At 31.5% G+C, this 23641-nt stretch overlaps 1 protein-coding gene across 1 annotated transcript in view; it reads left to right on the top strand.

Annotated features, from left to right (window-relative positions):
• Positions 1 to 14089, top strand: part of LOC108905770 (protein Skeletor, isoforms B/C-like) — a gene marked incomplete at its 3' end in the record, with an annotated part of 56274 nt that extends 42185 nt beyond the window's left edge. Inside the window, exon 3 of the mRNA XM_023457311.1 lies at positions 13908 to 14089. Coding sequence (XP_023313079.1) covers positions 13908 to 14089 — 182 coding nt within the window. The remainder of the gene's footprint in view (positions 1 to 13907) is intronic.
• Between the last annotated feature and the right edge of the window lie 9552 nt (positions 14090 to 23641).

Here is a 23641-nt window from a genome sequence, read left to right as displayed (position 1 = left end):
GGCACCATTTCCGTCACTTTATCGATGTTTTCTTCAGTCGAAGATGTTGAAGAACGCCCAGAACGTGGCAAATCTTCAATTCAACCACGTCTCAACCATATTTGAATGCATTCATATTATGCTTGAGTTTTCAACAAAACTGAATTACCGCACACCTTTCCCATGATTTCCAACGATTCAACACAAGAAATTCCGTTGATAACACAAAATTTTAGGCAACCTCTGTTCAATAATATTATCGATTATAAAAATCGCGGAACATATTTTCGATGGACTAACAAAATCAACAGCTGTAAAAAACTACTTGACAGATCGCAATTAAAATTCGCGTTAGGATAGAGTACGGTGCTACCAACTATCCATCAAAAAAGATATTTAAATCTACTTTACGTGCCATTTTAAATGACATATGCCAGATACTTTTTTGATAGAATGTTAAAAAAAATTAATTAATGGAATTTTATTCATTTTTGAGTCACAGTCGTACAAGTTTTAAAATTTATCTAATATCAATTATTTTGCCAGTATTTTGTTAAAATGCTTCTTATTCGCAGTTTTTAACATCTACACTTGTAGTGTATATACCTACTTAGATAGGAAATAATAAATGAGGTGTGAAAGAAAATTGTTGTAAACGTAAAATTTTCGCAATTGTTTTCTATCTAGATCGGGAATGTATAAATTAAATATGAAAAATGAAAATTTCACAAGTTTTCTCTTTATTGGAAGTAGAGAAAGCTTTCCCCGTTTTCACAGATCTATTTAAATATTCAACAGTTTGTTGTGTAGAATGGGAGTCAATGAAAATAAAATATACTGTTCTCTTATAAACAGATTAAATTTATAGTGTTTGTGAAGGTTTTCAGTACATAGGTATAAAACACAATAATTATGACAAATATATTAACGGATTTAATTGTAATTATATTATTTAGCATAAATATAGTACTCCACTACAAAATTAATATTTTCAGAACAATAATTAGTTTTGTTTTCCTGCACGAAACTGGAATAATAAGTTTGAACGATATGTTCATAACATATTTTGTTACATAAATTTTAAAATTTATTTTACAGCAATATATATTTATTTTATCTACGTATATATGTTTTAGTGTAATAATTTTTATAACAGTTTCCTTCATTTCCATAAGAGAAACGTAATAACGCAAAACATTTCTAAGTTGTTTAAAAAATGTTTAGGCCATTCTAATTTAAGTCGGAAAATGGTTCGTAATTAATGGGATTTAGAGAATGAAACTTGTTTTATAAAAAACCAACGACTATCTAGGTTGGAAACATTTTATTGGCCATAACTATACCAACTTAGGACTGAGCATAAAAATTTCTATTAGAACTGTTAGAATAGCATACGAATTTTTATCATATTATTTCATATATTTATTTATCATATATTTCAGATCAGTACTTTTTAGTTGTATAAGCAATAGTAAAAACAATAAAAGTAGTAGGAATAGTAAAAAATATTACGGGGTTTAAATGTTTATTTTTTTAATTTTAAAAGTTTTTTGAAAGAGACTTACGTATTTCTTTTTAAAAAAAAATATATGGAACTGTTAAAAAACTTTCAAAATGGGATGTCATAAAGTTGTTAACAATAATATACGCCAATAACAATAACAATAATAATAACAATAACAATAACAATAATATATATATAATAATATATATGTGATAATAGAGACTGTACGATGTATGAGCATAATAAATAGGTTCTTACAATTTCTTAGGAAAAAATATAAATTGCAATCCAATGAAGTGTTGTTCAAAATGTAGTAAATAATTGATTATAAATAACGAATTATTTGACAGCAGACAAATATTTTATTAATAAAACTCATTTATAATTAAAAAATATGACTATTAGCACACATATTTTATGAATTGGATATAACGAAAGCTCTTTAACAAAAAAGAACAGTAATTATACAGAGTGATTCAGAACCTATCCAAAAAAATTTGGGAATAGATGCGGCATGAGAAATGGAGTCAATATCGTAAAAAAAATTTTTGTAAAATCCTTATAGTTTCCGAGAAAACAATTATTGAAGTTATAGTACATTCAATGACTACATAGCTGGACAACTGTAGTCTCTAGCGTCATTCGCAATGCACGTGGAGAGCCACGTGGCCTCAGCGACTCCGAATACTGAAATCGGATTTTGCAATCGTCGTTGCAATAGTATTTACCTGTTATCTGTTCAATAGTTGTTTTAGTAGTTAGTGTCAAAAATGAGTAGTTAGTGTCAAAAATGGTTTGCGTGTATAGCAACTCGGAGTTCATGGATATCGTTTTAATTTATGGTGAAGCATTTGTGATATGGTGAAGCAAGACAACATTTGTGTTAATTCGTAGAAACTGAGTGACGGATCCAAATGTGTTTACACGTTGGTGGATAAAATTTTGAACAATTGTTGTAACATCGGGTATGTCAAATGATTTTATTATTTAAAAACACAAATTAATTGTATTAATTAATAAAGGCAAAAGCAGTTGAATTTGCCGATATAAAATAGGTGCGATAAAATTCTATTTACATATTTCTTTTCTTGCGAAAGTTTCGCCATGCCCGTCGCATTGTGCGAGGTCAGGTTTTACAGTGGACCAGTTTCCAGTGCCGTGCAGAAGTGTATTTTTAAATCATTTTCGAACTGCCCTTTTTGATTTTTTCTTTACAAAATTGTATTTGTAAGGGTCCCCTGTACATCCAGAATTTTTTTTGATAAGTTCTGAATCACCCTGTATAGTGTAATAGGTTGTCATACTATTATTAGTATCACAATTAAAACAAAAACTTTTAAAAAATATTAAAAAAAAAAAGTCAGTATATGTAGATATAACCTATTAACAAGATTTTAATTAAATTTAAAAATTAATTAAAATAGCTCTTCGACAGCTTTGAAAAGAAATTTGTTGGTAAGCATTAATTTAAATCATACACACTGTATATGAACATTCTCCTAAACTTGTTCGCATATTCGAATAGACAAAATCCTTCACGTAAACATAAAAATAAATTGAGGAAAAAAAACAAATTATAGAACTATTACAATCGTATTCTTCAAAGTTGTAATTTCTCTGTAGGTAAAATAAAGTGAGCTTTTATACTAGATAGGCGTTTCGACTTAATATTATTTTTTTCCGGACTTGTATGCACAACTTGCTGTGAAAAAAATTAAATCGAAATGTCTACTTGGCACAGAATCTCAATTTGTTTTTCCTACAAATTAAACTAATGTTTCTGCAAACAAATAATTTCAAAAAATAACATTTATTTTAAAATTTCGAACCTTTAAATTATTAATTTAGTAATCTCAATTTGATTAATTTAATATTTGAATATCAACTATACAAATTTAAATGAAAAATATCCCAAGCCTGTTTTGATACCATGTTGACACTTTACAAACTTCAGTTTTAAATTAGGTACACAGTTGAAACATTGGGTAACTAATCTGACAGCAGGATCTATACATATTTGCGCAATGCAGCGGTAACACCTACGAGTATGATGGCTGTTAAGACAAACAATTTCAATGACACTGTTGCAGCTAAGTGAACGATATCAATATCTATCAAAAGGATTTTGTGACCTTAAGATGTTTATTTCAAGAGTGTTAGTTCAAGAGAGTTAGTAGTTAAGTGTTAGTCTGGATTTTAGGTTAACCTTATAGAAAAAAAAGCAATTTATATAATCAACATCTCGTTGTGTCATTACAATATTACGAATGCACAAATAAGAATTTTATTACAAACGGAACAATGAAATTAACTAAACTCATTTAATCATGGATTTTAGAGTTAAAAATTAATTAAGTATCAAAGTTTATTTAACTTACAATATAATATTGAGTTGGTAAATGTGACACAGGCATGTACAAGGTGATCACGTAAAATGTTCCTACCCCGTTTTTCTTAATTTTGATTCAAGATATTAAATAAAATGTAAGATTAAAAGTTATATGGAATTAAAAAAAAATGGATACATAAAAACATTTCCGAGATACAAGTCTAAATAAAACACCCCGTAGGTATATCTTTAGACCATTGAAAAAACTGCTAAAATAATTTTTCATAGATAAATTATATGTATATGATACTTATCTTTAACACTTTTTGAGTTATTATACATTTATTATTGTGTGGCATCTTGAGAAAAAATAATTGTTTTTCTGTAGGTACAGGAAAAAAACAATATAAAATGTTAAAACTAAGGGATTTTAATTAAAAGTATAATTTTCAACAAATAAACTTATTTATTATTTTTCAGTTCCCTTCTCCTTTAATATGATTATAGTTGTTTCTATTTTTTTTTTAAATATTTTGGTGCCTTTAATTTGATATTAATATTCTAAAAATACATTTTACAGGAAGACTTCTGTGGGGTTATAGTACTTATACAGGGTATAAGAAGTTTGACTGCCATTACTTCAGCATGAGATAGAGTAATCATAAATGATCAAAAAAGTTGTATATTACAGGGGCGTAAGATTAACAGTTTTCAAAATACAGCGAGTATTAATATTGGGGAGTTTCATCACAACGTGACAACAGCGTAATAACCTGCTGACCTACACACGTGGTAGACTTGTCCTACGGATAAAATGTAAATAGCTATTATTGTGAAACATTTAGTAAATTTCAAGAAAATTGTTTTCCAGTTTAACTTGTAATCAAATTACGTATTTGAAAAATATATAATTATAGTACCCAAAGATTCACGTCGTCCAAATAATCATACGTATTAAAAATAATTTAGGTACGTACCAAAAAGCAAAATTCAGTAATTTTTAAACGCACAAGTACACCACAAACTAGAACATATGCTCAAAATGTCCACCACCATTTTCGATGCACGCACGACAGCTTCAAATTCAATTTTCACGCACTCGCTGCAAAACACCTCAAGAAAACGAAATAGTGGTACGCAAAAAACACTCCGACACAGTCGAATCCAGATACCGACTGAATTACATATTGGTGGTTGCTGGACACCTTAGTACCGCGTGTTAATAAACCACCGCGACGATGTCACATTGTTCGATATGAATTTTACCGAATTTTAAATTTATTACAACGCTAATTATTTTTTAGAATTAAGCATAAAGAAGTTCAAGAAGTGATAAACATTGTATTTTATTATATTCTATGCACGCAGTTATGTGAATATCCCTTAATTAACATAAAGTTGGAGATTTTGATAATTTTTTTCTCGGAAATGGTTGAGTTTAGGACTCATGTCATATAAGCTTTTTTGTTTATTTTAGTGCATTCCATCGTCTGTTAGAATTAAGGCAGTCAAAGTTCTAACACCCTGTATATTCGTATAATGTAAAGAGTGCAGTTATAAGACGGCTATGGTTATCACTTTTTGTTTGAATAAAATTACGTAAAAGAAAATTCGGCCTACAGCCAACCCTGTACCGCATTACAATTAATATTTTCTATTGTATTATAGCAGCACATATTTAAATTATGAGTATCTCTTTTTCTGTTTATATTATATTTGTTTTTTATGTTAATCAGTTCTTTGAAAGTCGTTTTTGATTATTCTTTTGTTTACCAGTAATTTTGGTTTCATCAAATCAAACACTGTAAATATTTTAAGCATGTTCTGCAAGAACTGAATCATTATACAGGGTGTTAAAAAAAGAGTGTAAAATATTTCAGAAGGTAATAGTATGAACCAAAATAAGCAGAAAAGTCTTAATAAACGTGGGTCCGCAAAGTAACGGTTGCGGAGATATGGACCACTATTCGTTTTTCAAACATTTTATTTTATTAGGAATAAACCGACAAAGGAAGCTTTTAACAAACAAAAAACAAAGTTACAGAAGATGTTCAAAGTGCCCTCCGTCCATTTCCAAGCAGGCACAACATCTTCATCTCAACAATATTCGAACTCTTTCGAAAACACCCTCCTTGGTTTGGATTTCTTGACACTTTTGATTAATCCGTAGCTGCAGCTCTTCCAGGCTATTTACAGGAGTACCATACACTAATGTCTTCAAATATCCCCAAACAAAGAAATCTAGAGGGTTCAGATCAGGCGATCTTGGAGGCCATAAAACAGGTCCGACCCTTCCTACCCAAAAGTTTGGTGTAAATGCTCTAACGGCCATGGAAAAATGAGCTGGAGCACCATCATGCTGGAACCACATTTGTTGCCTCTGATTCAAAGGAATGTCTTCCAAAAACTCATACAGTGTGTTCTGCAGAAAGTTGAGGTAAGCAGCGCCTGTTAATCGGTTTGGTAAATCAACAGGACCTAGAAACCTGTCCCCTACAATACCCATCCAAATGTTTAATGAAAAACGTGCCTGATGTCCAGATTCTATTAGAGCATGAGGATTTTCGTCGGCCCAAATATGCGTATTGTGAAAATTAAACACTCTATTTCTTGTGAACCCGGCCTCATCAGTAAAAAAAATGTTTGCAAGAAAACGAGGGTCTTCAGCATCATGACGTAGAAACCAGCGGCAAAAAATCAAACGTGCTTGATGATCATTTATTGGATTTAAGGCCTTTACTCGTTGCACATGGTATGGATAAAGTAGTTGCTCGTGAAGGATTCTCCAAACAAGAGGACCACTAATTCCTACCTCGGCTGATATTCTCCGCACACTCGTACCTGGATTCTGCTCTACCAATGCTAGAATTTCTTCTTCTGCTCTAGGAGTGGATACCGACCTCGGTCTTCTGGATAAATGGCACTGTTTGCTCAAGGAACCGGTATCACGCAATCTTTGGTGAATTCTTCCAAACATGCGTTGTGAAGGAATCTGGCGATTTGGATAAACGTCAACATAAAGACGTCGCGCTTCGGTGGCGTTCCCATTAGCACGACCATACATGAAATGCATGTCTGTTAATTCTGCGTTAGAGTAACCAGCCATAGCGAAAGAAAACTTGTGCACTGAGAACAACTGTCAAATACGTACTGTTTATTATACTAAACATCAACCAAATATTATAAGAAAATACACAACGTTTTTGCAAAATAAAAAAGGGGCTAAAAACATAAAACATTCTATATCTCCGCAACCGTTACTTTGCGGACCCATGTTTATTGAGACTTTTCTGCTTATTTTGGTTCATACTATTACCTCCTTAAATATTTTACACTCTTTTTGAACACCCTGTATTTTTAATATTGACAAAGTACAAAGTACTTCTCTTATGTTCAAAAATCCTTTATTTTAGATATCGATTACTCACTAATATATTCCATAACAATCTGAACAATTTTCTAATTATTTTTTAGTTTAATTGAAGTTTGTTATTTTAATTTAGGTAACATTTTTGTTAACTGCTCTCATTACTATAAATAGGTATTGAAATTTTACTTAACTTTTCCGATATTTTTTCCTGAAAGACCATTATTATAATGAATCTTGAAATACTTATTTAATAAATTTCTCGATGTCTGATTTTTTGTGGGTTGTTTGAAAAGAGTATTTTTTAATACATTACATACATAATTCTTTTTTATGAGGTAAAAATGAATTAATGAAGCCTACATTTTTTCCATGAAATATAGATCGATAGATAAAAATAATAATAATAGGTCAATGTTTGAAAAAAGATTGTTATAATTTTACGAACTTATGCTTATTAAATTTTTGGATGTTACTGCTCGTTCGCTATTTCAAACTAAAGCTAGCTCAAACCGATCTTAAGTAAAATAAATAGTCCTACAGTGATCCCCTCCGTCCCAGTATTTATTCCTAACCGTTAAATAAATTACCCTCAACTGGGAACGTTAGCGAAAACGACAGCAGAAAATAAGGAAGAAAAGTATTCTCAGAAAACGTATACGAAGGCTTAATGCAATCAAGCGACGTAATAACCCGCACAATAATTGAGAAAATGTGTAATAATTTACTGCGCTGAGGAAATTTCACTTTCTCTACTGTACCAGAAAATTACACAAAAATGTGAGGTCGGTACGGCATATGATTTGCTCTGTGAAATAGTTAGAATATTTTATTATTTTCAAATTACACACACCGTCAAAAGTATTGCACACCCCTTACATAAAATAGTTAACATGAATTGTTACTTTTCGTAGCCATGGACTGTAGTTATTTAGAAAAAAAAGATCTGTTACTTTGATATAAAATTTTTGTTTTATAATCGAAGAAGAATGTCTATGTTGGTCATTCCAATCAAATATCAGATATTTTGAGCATTCCGGAGTCATCTGTTGCACGTATGGTACACAAATATCAAGAATTTGGTGTCTAGAAAACAGGCACACAGTAGACGTTCTCGAGTGTGAAGCATCAAGTGTTCATTATTTGGTTCAATATGCTCATAGAAACCGCAACGGTTCAGAGTTAGCTCTTAGGACACACTTTCAAGGTACTTTTCTTCGAGTTATTTTAACATCTACAATTAAAAGGCGACTCAAACCTATGCCAGAAGATGTTACGAAGTCCTACTGTACTCTAAAACACCGTGTTGCTCTTCTTGAAGGAACGCGATAACATAGGGATTGACTTTTGCAACAGCAACGACAAGTTTTATTTACAAATGAAACTAGATTAGTCAGTGAGATATGGACAGAGACAAATCGTCAACAGACATTAAATTTTCGCCGTTAAGTTGCTCCCTATGATGAAGGGGCTATAATGTTTTTTTTTTTTTGGGTGGGAGGAAGACTGATGTCAAATTGATATCGAAAACATCATTAAGCCCATTATTTATCATCTATGCAACAAATTGGGTGAAAATTTCATCTTTATAGACGACAAAGCGGGACCATATTACGCATGACGGAGTCAGGGAACATATCACAAGATTGGATTAGCCAATCAACTCCTCTGTTACGAATCCTATTAAACCAATTGGTTACAGCAATTCACAATCGTATTAACCCATCCTGTACTGTAGAAAAGTTAGTTGTAGAGAGGAATGAAGGAAGGGATCATCAACCGGCAGAATTTTTCAATTCACAGCCATGTGAATACATTACTCAGAAGAAAAAAAGTGCACTGACCTGGTAATCTCATAATTCTATCCATATGCATTTTGACGGACTGAACTCGATTCCATTGTTAGTTTTATTCCAGCACCAACAAGATTTGAGTAAATAACTGAAATTCCCGAAAAATTATGAAAAAAATTATTTGGACCGGATAAAGCTTGTTTTATTGGAATAAGTTTTATGTGGAGAGAATGAAACAACATAGTGTCTTCCTGAATTCAGTGCTTCTCTTGTCCTTTTGTAGTGATTGTTTCAGTTGATAGTTTCACGTGCCGTATGGCAGATGGCACCATCCTGCTGGAATGTGGATGAGGCCACAAAAAGTTAAATAGCACCTCTCGATATCGTTCGAGCCCCATTTTCAAAGAAGGACGGATCAATGAAGAATGTCTAGCGCATTAAATAGTCATCTGGTTTCTATCTATTCCTGGGTTAGCTGAATCTTGAATGGATGCAGATGCATATCATGCTTTTTGAAACGTTTAATTGCAGAGACCGACGGCGCACTGAGGTTACAGGAATTTCCGCCACACTATCACTCATCGTAACAATATTTTCAGCTGAACGGCCAGTACGTACCTGTTTTTTTTATTGTCTGCAACCGAACTTGTTTGTTCAAATTTGGCAACTAATCTTTTGACAATTGTTTTATTTGGGGTGTCATTTCTACCGAAAATTCCACATAATCTGCGCACAGTCTCAGCTACACACTCTCCGTATTTGTAATTAATCTTCACTCGTCCATCCGTTGTATAGCACATCATTTTGTCTAACCGCTACGTGTTTATTACTACATGTGACCCTGCACAATACTGCCAACACTTCGGAATAAAAATGGCGCACAATTCAAATCATGCGTTACTTTTGGAACGCCCTTTAGATATTATAGCACAAAAAGTGCGCGAAGAAGGCTATTAATTATAATGCCACGTCTATTGTCTTGTGCTTGAACTATTATGAAGCACTGGAAATACTTATAATATATTGTAATTAAAAAAATAAAATGCAATGAACTTAATAAACCACACCTTAAGTTGCATGATTTTTATGCATGTTATGTTGAAGGTCTAAATTTTGACGTAACTATTAGCACAAGTAAAAGGCGCAAGGGAAGCGCATTTTTTGTGAATACGTTTACACGGGCGCAAAACTCCTTAGTCCGCCTAACGCCTTACGCCCCTTTCATAAATCCGGCTCTATGTGTTCTATTTTTTTCACAGCTTCTTCAACGTTTTATTGTTGAAGTTATGACCATATTTTTTTACATACTGTGTTAAAAACATATTTTTTAACTATTGACGCTCTCTTTTTATATAAATAACAAAATAGTTTTGAAGATATTTTTGTTTTGTTCTACTTTTATCCATTGTTGTTCTACGTTTCTTTTAATGTTTCCTCTGTACTTTTTTTTCTCTTTACCCTGCTGTTCTGTAGTTGAATTTTACTCCTGTAGAACAGTGTATCAATAAATAACCTGTACACCTAATTTTACTTTGTTTTATGGGTATTAAAAGCTACCTAATTCAAATAAATTCAAAACGACTCCCAAATCGTCTAGTCTAACTTACTGACTCACTTATAAATCAGGACACCCTGATTTTATTAAAACTAATATTTAAAAAGTCACAGTCAGATTTTTGTCAATAATACTCAACTGTTACCAGATTTTTCAAGAAAATTAACTTTCAAGCAACATAAACAGAATACCTAGTTAACAATATAAATCATTTTGGTTTAATCATTAATTGCAAATGAATAAAAGATAACCATCTAACAAACGGAAAAAGAATTATATAGTTACCACAATTACAAAATACCAACATCACAAAAGCATTTGTTACTAAGAGATCGATAAAAAAATCGCCAAAAAAATATAAGGTAATCTAAAGATATTAAACAGTTTAAAGATAGTTCAATGGCATATAATTAGGTATATAGATATGGTTATTAAGGAAACAGAATAATCTCATAAAAAAGTAACCTTACCCCAGCTTTCAAATTATTCTATAACTAATAAATTTAAGCTTTCATTTTTATGATCTCCATTATAAATTGCCGTGAATAGTTTTTTTTTAACTAATAAATATTATTACTTATTTTTATAATCAATAATTCATCACGGTATATTTTGACGCACCATTGATTTAATGTAAAACATGAAATAATATAAATAAATTCATTAGATTAATACAGTGTTTTGCTATTTTCATTTGTTAGGCATTAATAATAGTTTAGTTTACTTTTCACGCTTATTTAAATGACACTGAGTATTAGATATTCACGCTATCATCGGCTTAACTTGAGATCATGACAAGTTTAAGACAAGTAAAATTGGTTTAATTACATGTCAAGTATGTAGTTATAGTTTCAAGTCTATAAAATCCTTTTGTTTTAATCTTATTATTATGTGAAATTAAAAATATCAGTTATCAAGTATAAAAAAAAATTGTACAAAACCCAATTCTGTATTTTAATCCAGATGTAGGTAATTACAATTTGTTAATCGTGGACAAAAATATTATAAATTATAGTAATACTAGCAACCCGCCCCGGCTTCGCACGGGCAAATATAAAATAGCCTATGTTACTCCGAGGAGATGTAGCTTTCGGTAAAATTAGTTGAGTAGTTTTTGAGTTAAATCGTAACAAACAAAAAATCAATCATCTTTCATCTAATGCGACCCTAATATTAATTTTAAAATAATTCACGATATATCTATATACCTAAAGACAACAAACGAACTCAAAACTAAAAATGCAAAACCTTTAAATTTAAAACAATATAGGTAACTACCAACAATGTGAAAACAAAACGAATTAAATTAAAGTACCTATGTTCAGGACTATCAATTTTAATTAATAAGTAAGTAGTTAGGTATCTAACTACCTAAAGAAAACAAACACGAAACAAAAATGCGACTATGAAGTTTTAAATGATTCACAATAAGAAAAAAACAAACAAATTATTAAAACTCAATGAAATAAAAGTATGTTTGCAAGTATCTATGTATGTTCCGACTACCTAAAGACAACAAATACAAAACAAAAATGTGACCTTAAAATATCGAACGCAATTATAACTTTCCAACAACACCCAGAAAGAAAACACAGTCGTCAGTCGTCACCTCCATTCGCTCCAAGTCAGTTTATTAAAGGATCACGCGCGCGTTATCGTTCGGCTTATTAGCTAAACAGTAGGCAAGACGGTGCGGGGGGAGGGTCGGCGATCGCATCAAGCGAAGCGAGGCGCTTGAATTTTATTCTCGCGTCCGTAATTTTTTTGCGATTACTCCTAAGATATTCATTTAAATTATATGGTGTAAAAGAGTAAAATAATGTGCATGAAATGCTTAAAGCCTCTAACTTATTTAAAATGATAAGGATTAATACCGTATTTGTGTAAATAGCTTTTACATTACCGCTTTATAATTGCCAATTTTTTAAAGTATTAAAATGGATATAGGTAGTATGTTATCTTTAACATATAGACATATGCCATCGCGGACTTTTCTGTAGGCATATATAAGATACACAATTCCACCATACATTGATACACTACATAAACTTTCGGACCCCCCCGGCTCGGACGCGAGGCGCGGGGTCACGGGGCGCCCGCGCGGCCCGGTCGAATCACGGCGACACGAAATTAATTTCGTTGCGCATTATTTTGGTTTTGCTATATCTCCTAAGGTATTCATTTAATTTGCATGGTGTAAAGGGAAAAAATAATCTTCATGAAATGCTCAAGCCAACTAACGTATTTAAAATGATAAGGATTAATACCGTATTTGTGTAAATAGCTTTCCAATTACCGCTTTATAATTGCCCATTTTTTAAAGTATTAAAATGGATATAGTATGTTATCCTTAAGGGATAGACATATGCCATCGCGGACTTTTCTGTAGACCTATATAAGATACACAATTCCACCATACATTATTTTGTTATATCTCAAATGGTTTAGGCAGCGTTTTCGTTGAAAGCTCCCAGACGGCTTATTTTTTTCCGACACCTCCAACAAATATCGCTAATGTATACAAAAACTTAACAAATTATATACTAAAACCTTCCTCGATAACCACTCTATCCATTGGTGAAAACAGCATGGAAATCGGTGCAGTAGTTTTTGAGTTTATCGGGAACAGACAGACAGACAGACAGACAGACAGACAGACGCGGCGGAGGACTTTGTTTTATAATATGTAGTGGTTAAGCGTATAAGAAATATGCATGTCTGACTTCATCTTTCTTTATTAAACTAGAAACCTTTTTAGCTGTTAATAATTTATTAAACATTTTTGGAATGTTTTAGAAGTAAATATTATACAATAAAACACAGATTCTTTGAGTTAAAATATTGTGACTCTTGCCATTTTTCCTTTAGCCGCTTTTTTTTTCAAGATATATCTTGCCATTTAAACAACAAGTTCCTTCCCATACTTTTGGTCAAAAAAATTGTTGTTTTCCACTATTGCAAAATTTTAATTTAGAGATCTACTTCCTGTAGCTTAAAATCCCTAAATTATCTTAGGCAATAAACTAAACTTGACAAAGATGTCCGTGAAGTTACTTTTTTGTAGGGCGCCAAGTTAACGCGAGTTAAAAGGTAATTTGCTTATTTTTTAAAAGGTCGAGTAATTTTTTTTCGATTTTCTGTCTTTATTAGGCCTTCCGAATACGTAATGTAAATTAATTACATTAAGACTGAACCACCCTGTATATGTAGAGTTCACTCTTCCCTGCCCTCTAATTGTGTTCTTCCCGTTGAGCAGGTGTACCTTTAAATAAATAAATACATACATACATACATACATAAATAAAAACGTCAAGCTATTTGGCTTGATTACTACTGAATATAATTTCTTTTAACGACATTAACACTTCTACTTCTTTCAGGTGCATACTTCTACGCCAGCACACATAAAGTTGCGGACAAAAATGGATTTAGACTGCGGGACGAAAACGGCAAAGGGGAAGTTATTAGGAGATACCGAAAAGAAGGTATAACGATCACCTTACCCGAGGGCAAGAATTTGAACAACGTAAAAATATTCTACGTATGGTGTGAAGATTTTGATGTAAGTACAAGAAAATGTAACTAACTTCCGTTTAATTTTATTTTATGAATTGTCAGCAAAACTGTGCTCTTAAAATATTACAGTTACACCTATATGTGTCACCCACATTTTTTTATTTATAGAAAATTTTTTATATTTTTCAAAACCTATGTTAGAAAGATATCTGGCCATCGGGTTACAGAGATACAAATCTATTATCTTTTTTTAATGGAATATTAAAAAATAATAAAAAAAAAGAACGATTCCCTATAATTACAGTGATACAAAATTTGACGAATCTATCTTTACCAATAAGGGAGTTGTAGATCAAAAGGAGGTACCATAAACATAACAAATAGTAATTTCTTTTTAACACATTAAATTTATGGCATATTCTTTTAGTCATATCTGCCTTACTATTCGACGAAGAATATCTACAAATACTCAGGATGTTCCATATGAAAAAACAGCTTAGTATCCCTATAAGCCGATGCTCCGTAATCATTAATTAACAGCATGTCACCCTATACCAGTATATTAAAAGGATAAAACACGTTGTGAAGTCCAAAACAAATGCCTAACTATCCCAAACAAATGCCTAACATAGGTATTGTCATGGAATACGTTGATTGCTCGGTTTGATTGGCCGCAGAGCTTTCGTATGTCGGTACTCCTTGCTGGGCAGCGCGCGCCACGTCGTGTAACTCTATTGGGCACTGGTGACGAAATCGTAGGCTGCTTTAGGAAGATTGGTCCATGCTCTATTTTGAGTCCGAAGACACACTGATGCACTTCACTTGCTTTTGAGTTCAAAATTTTTAGGGTACCAACTGACCCTAGAATGTTTTGCACTGAATTTGTTAGTTGCGCTGTGACTCTAGTGTTATTACCACTGTTTTTTTTGTGCGGGTTAGGCACTAAGGATTATTATCTGAGGACTCCATAGAGTACCTGTAAGCTCGGGAAGCAGCATTTTTCACTGCGCCTCGTAGGAGGCCTAGTGTATGGCAGCTTAACAGCTGGGTACTCATTGAGGGTCTTCGCCGTAGGCAGGTTAGACCTAGGCGAGTAGCTTGGGGACTATGGTGAGCTTGGAACTCGTGTGGGTATTTTTTAGAGAGAATATAAAATATTTTAAGAAATATTTGATTTATTGATATTTGTGATTCGCAATAACTGAGGACATGTATGTAGTGGGTATAATATAATGTATAATNAGGTTCATACTGCGAGTTTATGTTCCTGTGTCGTCTCGTAACCTTATTTTGTTACATTACGGAATGAATGATACGACCAAAACCACACATACTTTCGCAGCGAACCGTGTCACCTTGCAACAGGCCGTAACATGTTCGTTGTTACGTTACGGAGCATTGCCACAAGTGGATACCCGCCTTTAGAGTGCGCCAATTAGTGCCTGATATTTATTTCTTTCATTCCATAATAGGTACAACGTAATAAATTACTCGGTATCAGAAATTAGAACGATGTTTAATATCACATAAAGTAGATCAATAACGTTAACAAAATCACCTGCTTACGCTCCCTTAATGTTTCCTTTCTCTACTAAAGGGTATCCCAAATTTCATGCAAGAAGTGATTTTGATAGAAAACACAGGTTTTTAATTAAAAATTGTAAATTTTTTATTGAAAATATTGCTCAACAATGAAAACGCGTTGTTCTTTTGTGTAGTGCTACATTTTTAATAATCCTGAACTGTGAACTGTAATGCTATCCTGCGTGAATTGTGGGACACTCGATACATGTACTTCCATTAAAGCATGACATGCTCAAAAAAATTGTTTATATTAATATATTGAATAGGTTTTCATAAATAAACAATAATTTATTAATAATTACATGTCTTCAAAAAAATATATAAAGTGTAATATTTTGCCAAACTAGTTTACACTGGAACTTATTGCAAAACTTTAAATATTCAGGTACACAGAAAACAAGGAACATTCTCAAGAGAACGAGAAAATGAAAAAATTGAATAATTGTTGACTAAATATTATTAAAATAGTTATTACATCAGAAATGAGCCTTAAATTTAAAATAATACCATTGCGCCAGCTAGACTCTAAGAGATTTCAAAAATAAATATAAAAAAAAGGAAATGAAATCATTTGACAATTTTTTAAGAAAGCGGAAAGCAATAGTTACGGAAATGAAGTAAACTAAAATCTGCATTAATTTCGCAAAATTAAGAAACTGTTTTTATTAGACACATGCACAATAATATTTTGAAACAAAATTGGTAAACTAAAAATATTCTTCTAGTACAATTGAGAACTTAATTTATCGTATAAATTTAATTATCCTTTAATAAATCGTGTTTAATTTATTAGTTATCTAAAATTCTACACTACATCAATCAAACTAAAATATAAACATTTACCTGAACTAGACCTAAAGTAAGTAAGTAATAAAACAGACAGATTAACTGTATTTACCTGTAGGAAGTCAGTTTTACAAAGCCTATAGGATTTATTAAATCATAAAATTTTTTCCATAATTTATGCACCAATAATTTACTGAATGACTGTTAGTACATGATTTGCACATGGCTTGTCTCTATACAGATTTAACGACCTATATCAATATTAATTAAAGCTTTTGATAAATAATGCAGTAGATAATAATAAATGTTTAATAGGAGTATAACAACACTTTGTAGGCTGTGGAATTTTCTTTCTTTTTTCAGATTAGTCATATCTTAAAATGTTATCTACTTAGCACCTGTTCGTTTTATACAACAAATAGGAATAAAATAGTTTCACAATGAATGACAAGTTACACATAGTGTAACAGAAAATATGGGAAAATAATTTGGGAAAAGCTATAAACATATGTTTATCACACGGGCTGTCAAATACAATTATTGTACACTATAAAAATATGATTTCTAGTCACAGAAGTGACTCCATTTTCTGAAAAAAATTAAAATAAAATAAATAAAATTAAAACTTCATCCAGTATTTACACTAATAAAAATTTTATGCAAAATTACTCAATGAATCAAGGGTCGGCAACTGGCGGACCGCGGTCCAGGTCCGGACCGCGGAAGGTAAAATACTGGACCGCCAAAAGTATAAATTACTCAAATAAATTACCTATTTAAAAAATGTTTTTTACGTTTAAGTGCCAATCTTATCATTTTTTCTAGTATTTTACAATTGTGTGAGTGTTTTGAGTTCTTAATGGTTAGTAAGCAGATTAAATTTGAGTCCAAATTATAATAAAAAAAATAAGAAATAAAATTTTTTTTTCTGGACCTCGTTAAAAATTTTCAAAAGTATTTTCGATGCATGCACGACACCTTTCAATTTTGGCCACTTCTTGGCAACATTGAACTAAACACAAAATATAGTATAAGTAAAACAATAAGTAAAATAGGTGTCAAATAGTAAGCTACAATCTGGATGTCTGTGTGTAAAGGGTAAGCAAAGTTCAATATGGTTATTTTTTATGTTTCTCATACTCTTCAATAACTTTAAATGAAGATATACTCAAAGATATCCATGATTGGTTGAGCCAAATCAAGTGATGTAAATTCACACTTGTATTTGTATATTTACATTAAATATAGTAAAAACACATAAATGATTAGAAATAATATATTTTAAAATGTAAAAGTACAATGTAAAAGGTGAAGAATACAATCATAACAAAAAGAAAGTATAAATTCAAACATGTAATTCTACACAATATAGAATATATGTTCATTTCACTTACACATGTATAAAAATCATTACAAATATGTAAAAAATTTCTACAATTTTATCACTGTAGTACCAAATGTATTTTATTTTTTTCTTAAATATGAGTAATATAAAATTTAAATCAAGACTAAAATATTATAAATTTGTTTAATTTCTCCTTAAGAAATGGTGTGAAGTAGTATGAACGAATTAAATATATTTTGCTTATTTTCTCTTGTATTTACAAATTAATGTAGCTGCTAAGAAATTTCCAAATATTTCAGATAATTTAGTAATTATGTTAAACTTTTGGTTATTTAGAAACGAAAACGATTGGGAAAACAAATTATTTTATTATTTACATACTAAACATACACAGTAGGTTTCACTAACACAAAATACAAGAACATACATTTGAATTTAAGCTATTGTTCATGCCATTTATAAATTATTAGCAGACTATTAATAAAGGCTATTTTTAAGTGTAATTTTAATTACTGCAATGATTGTTTACTGTTTTTTTATTTAAGAGAAATATATCCAAGGTAACATTATGCATTCCAACAACACTTAAAATGTTTCTTTCAAGGTTCAGTTGTAATGAAAATACCGACACTGATATTTTATTGCCAAATTTATTTCAGTAAATAATAGGTGTATACTAATCTTTCATCTTTATGTATAGAACGTTGTTTTTAGCAGTAGTCTACTTCGGTTTAATAAATTCCTTTCTACTTCATTAAGATCGGTAATACCTATTAGACAAATTTCTTTTTCTATTGCTACTTTACCTTTCAAGTGAGTTTTAATTTCAAATTGCTTTCTAACGTTCTCGGAAGCTAGTGTAAGTACTATCACTAAGTTGACATTCACAAATACGACAGGCTATGACTAGAAATAAGAAAAAATGTTTATATAATCGTAGAGAGAGAAATGTTGTAAGGGAACTATCTGTAGTCTCTTGATTGTTGTCTTATTCAGATACCTTCAATACTTTTCAAGAAACAGTAATATTTAAAACTGGATATTACTGTGTAAAAACAGTATCGGTAAATCAGAAATTTTGGAAATAACAAAGTCCTGTAACATAAGTTATGGTATTTGTACTACCTATTTATATTGGGGCCTTTCTCTATTCGTTGTCTTTTCTATACAGTCCATGACAAGTATTTTCCTTAAATTTTTCTTACCTTTCTCTAACCATATTGTTCTGTTCTGTCGCCTTTTCTGTCTTTTTCAAGCTTCTTCTACAATATCCTACTAATCTATTTGTCGTTAAACATCATAACTATGTGTCCCAACCACCTGGCTCTTTGCATCTTTCCTATTTATACAAATTAATTAATTAATTTAAACAAAACTTTCTGCTTTGTTCTTAGAATTCCTCTCCATCTTAATTCATTCAAATATCGTCTGCGATACTTTCTTCTCCTTTTTTTGTTCAATGACCAGTTTCGCAAGTAAAGGTAACGTTGAGTCTTATCATTGACTAGCACACTCTAATTTTTACCGTAGATCTTGCCTTCATAGCGTAACTTGCCATTATAGCGTAACGAAAAGAAAACAATGATATTTCACAATCTAAATAAAGTTAAAGAAAATTTGTAAAGCTAGAGTACAAGGTGATAATTTTTTGATCAACATGAATTATTGCTGTGCCAGGTGTTCCTCAGGGCTCTGTTTTGGGGCATTTATTATTTTCGTTCTTTTTTGGCGACATTATTGATGCCCTCCAATATAAAACCTTACTATATGCCGACAACCTAAAAAAAAAATTTCCATTCAAATGTGTCGGTAAGTTCGAGATTGTTTAATAATTTTAAACAGATAGTGTAATTAGAAAAAATCGTTTCGTATTTGGCGCCTTAAGATTTTCATGGCCTATGTTGTTACTTAAATTATTATTATATTTTTTTCGGATTGTTATTCCGAGACTTATATACCTGGTCCAATTACAGAGTTTTGTATTGTTAAAAATACGAAAGTTTAATGATAAGAACACGCTAATCCTTCTATTTAGCAGTTATGTGAGGTCTAAACTTATAAGTGCAATTTTTTGTCCAGCATTTAAGAAAATCTAAGGAAATTGGAAACAATATCTCTTCACTGTACCAGTTATACAAGTTTTCTTCAGGATATAAGACAACTGACAATACATTGCACGCCTGTTGAACATACAGAAAATCGCATATTATGGTGTTATAAACATAATCACTCCCCACAAAATGCTTTTAGGAAACTATTAACGCATGAATTAATCACAATTATTGAGTATCTTTACAAATTTGGTAGAAAAACAAACAGGAAAGGTACATTTTCCGTTGTTTACATGTTCTCCGTCATTTTTCAATGCGAAAAATTAAAGGAAGTTGCTCTAGTTTATCGTTACGCTACATCACTTCCTAGATGGATCTACCTGTTCTATCGTTTTCTTGCTAAAAGTGCTATTTCTTGTCTATAAAACACCAGGCTTAAATATACATCAGAAGTATGGAATTCCAGATACGAGACACACAGAACTACAACTGAATCGATTGAGACGTATTGTCAAGTTTTTTCTCATATTGACTTATTTCTAAATTTGTTTGACTTATTGATCTCGTTCTTATTTAAATTTATTCACAATTTTATTGATTGTTCCATACTTTTTTCACGTTTTCTACGCAACATTATCAATCATTATTATATTTATCTACTTCGAAAATCGAACTCGTAAATTTTCCATTATACTTAGCATTAATTACAATTCCATAGCAAGCGAAACTATATGTGTTCAATCGTTAGTTAAGAAATATAAAAAACAAAATATTGCAAACTTCAGTAATATCTAGAATTGAATAGAAGTAAGTGTATCTTTCAATTTTGACTTTGCTGTTTATAACTTGTTGTTTAATGCTGTTTAACTTCTTTATTTATAATTTCATAATTTTATTTATTATATAATATGATGTTTTTATTTTTGATATTTCATATAATTAGAGTTTTCCCTGCCTGGTTTGTGAAATAGTAAATGAATAAATTAGTAATAACTATATTCTTCTCGTCAAAAATTCTTCGTCATCCAATTATTATAAATAAACAGTATTCTATTCAACTTTTTTCATTAAAAAATATCACTAATGACGATTTGTTACATTTCAATAAAATATTATTTTTATCAATCGATTTTAAAAATATTAACGTCTTATCAAACAAAATTGTTACAAATTATTTTCAAAGCATATTGTATATGGACCAAATATAGAACCTATCGAAATGATACAAGAGTACCTTTTCACTGTAAGATTGTGAAACATTTTAAATTGAATGGCATAGGTACAAAAGAGTCAGACCAATACAAGGTTTCTTCAGAAAATAACCAAACTTTATTTTTTAAACGTTATTATTATATTTATTGGTCCTTGCCCCCTTCGAAGTAGGTACTCCACTTCACACACTTTTCCCAACGGTGTTTCCATGTCGCGAAGCAGTTCTGGATAGATTCATTTGAAATGGCCTTTAAAGTATCTGACGAATTGGCTTTGATGTCATCAGTACTCTGAAAACAGCGTCCTTTCAGCACTGATTTTAATTTCGGAAATAAGAAAAAATCGCAAGAAACCTGGTCTGACGTAAGCTGAGTATGCAGGTGCATTGTCTTGGTGCAAGAACCATGAATTAATTGTCTCGCCACAACTTGTAAAACGCTTTGATACGGTTCACTGTTTCACCTTGAGGCAAGAATTCAATGCACAATTCCATTAAAGTCGAATAAAACAGTGACATTGAATAGAGGCCGATGTGCTTTCTTAGGGTGTGGAGATCCTTTATCAATTCATTGTGATGATTGAACTTTTGTCTCAATGTTGTAGCCATAAACCCTGCTTTCGTCTCCAGTTATGATCCTTTGAATGAATGTTTCATCGTCATTGGATTGTTCAAGAAGTTGCAGACAAACGTCCACACGATTTTCTTTCTGTTGTTCAGTCATCAAACGAGAAACACATTTTGCTGCAACTCGATGCATGTTGAATCTTTCAGTCATTTCAAGGCATGGCCCAATTGAGGTGCTAATCTCTTCTGAAATTCCTCAGACAGTCAATCGGCGATTGGCACGCATCAGATCTTTGACTTCTAAACGTGGGAGTCATCAATGGGAAAGTTTCACTTTTTTTTCTTTTCTTATTAAGTTCCTTTCATCGTAAAAAGTCAATTGCCACATAAATTTTAAATTTTTAATTAATAGTTTTCCTATAAAAATATATATAAATCCAAAATAATTCCCTATGCACTAAAACGCAGTCTTAAACAAAGACGGCTGACTCCTACGTCACGATCCGGTATCGGTCCAAATTAAACGAGTCGTGTAGAGTCGTGTTCTGTAGTCTGTCTCACTCTTACTCATTTGTGTTTATGCAAACTACGTGTGCCGGATAGATTTTATATTATTTACTTTTACTTAACACAATATTGTTAATTATTTTAAAAATTGTACATTCTATGGCTACAGAAGCTGGATTTGTCCAAGAGCAATCTGATAATTTGTCAAAAATAGATGTTCTATAAAATATGTTTGCATGATTTCTTCCTCATTTTCTCATCCTTTGGTACATTAAATAGTTTGTTGGGGGCAGTTAGTGTTGTGGAACTACACATGGGTACTATAATATTTATGTTCAGACACTGTTATGTTTTTCACGTTCTCGTGTTGTAATTCTGATCCTGAAGCCGCCACGCATTAAAGCTGCCTGGGTAGATATTGTGAAAATATTCGTAGACTCTATGAAAATTAACGAAACTTGTCTTTAAATTTATACACTAAAACTAACTACTCAAAACTACTCAGAATTCAATGCGAACACAAACTAATTCAACACAAGATTAAATGACAGCAATGCAGTGACAGCGCCAGCCTCCCGCGTCTTGACAGTCTTAACACTCATGTACCGGATCCTGACGTCACAAATTGCTTGATCAATTAGGGACCGTTTTCACCCACCTAATTATATTCAATATTTTAACAATTAATTACATATTAATAGTTAGTTTAAAGGGGTTTTACATATAGAAACATACTTTTATAGTAATTTTCTGCACTTTAAATAAATTTTGCTGCAAAAGAAAATTTGATGCAACTGCCTCAGACGAACGCCTTCCTGGTCGAGTATCATCTTCAATTGACCGATTACCTCTTTTAAATCATGAAAACCATTCGTAACATTGCGATCTAGGTCATCATCTCTGTAAGCTTATTTCGAAGGTTGAAACGTTTCCGTGAAAGTTTTCCCCAGTTTCACGCAAAAATTTTACGTTGCATCGTTGTTCCAGAAAATCGTCTACAGAGCCTGGGACGTCTCTGGCTAAAATTACTATATTTGTTATTTAACTATTAAAGGCAGCTGCAAACGATACCAGTAGCTTATACAATTTACTAAAATCCGCCTAGTGTATTTTCACTTTTTATATGTAGGTATTAGTAATAAATTCCATCACTGGTTTTGGTAATGATTCCAGTCGAGTAAACAAATCGACTGAGCATGATGCTAGTACCTTCCACCACAGGATTTTAATACTAGCCTAATGTAAATAAGTATTTTTAATACTAAATTCCAGCATTGGTTTTAATAGCGACATCAATGCAGTGAGTATGAAGCAAGTTTACTGTGCCAACAAAAACCTGTATGTAATTCCCGCAGTGTGTTGCGAAAAAGATGCTCAAAGTGGACGGGAGTTGTGGAGGAATGAGGAGTGCCTTATGAATACACAGCTCACATATATAAAATTAAATCAAGAGCGTGAAGCAGCGATAAAAAGAATTATAGAGGATTTTGGTCCAGAAGGTATCATCAATAAAGTAAAAAATAATACCTCAGAAATTCAAAGATTTTA

This window comes from Anoplophora glabripennis, unplaced genomic scaffold, assembly GCF_000390285.2.
Source record: "Anoplophora glabripennis isolate ALB-LARVAE unplaced genomic scaffold, Agla_2.0 scaffold26, whole genome shotgun sequence".
In the NCBI taxonomy this organism is placed as follows: domain Eukaryota; kingdom Metazoa; phylum Arthropoda; class Insecta; order Coleoptera; family Cerambycidae; genus Anoplophora; species Anoplophora glabripennis.
This window is presented reverse-complemented; position numbering and strand designations above follow the sequence as displayed.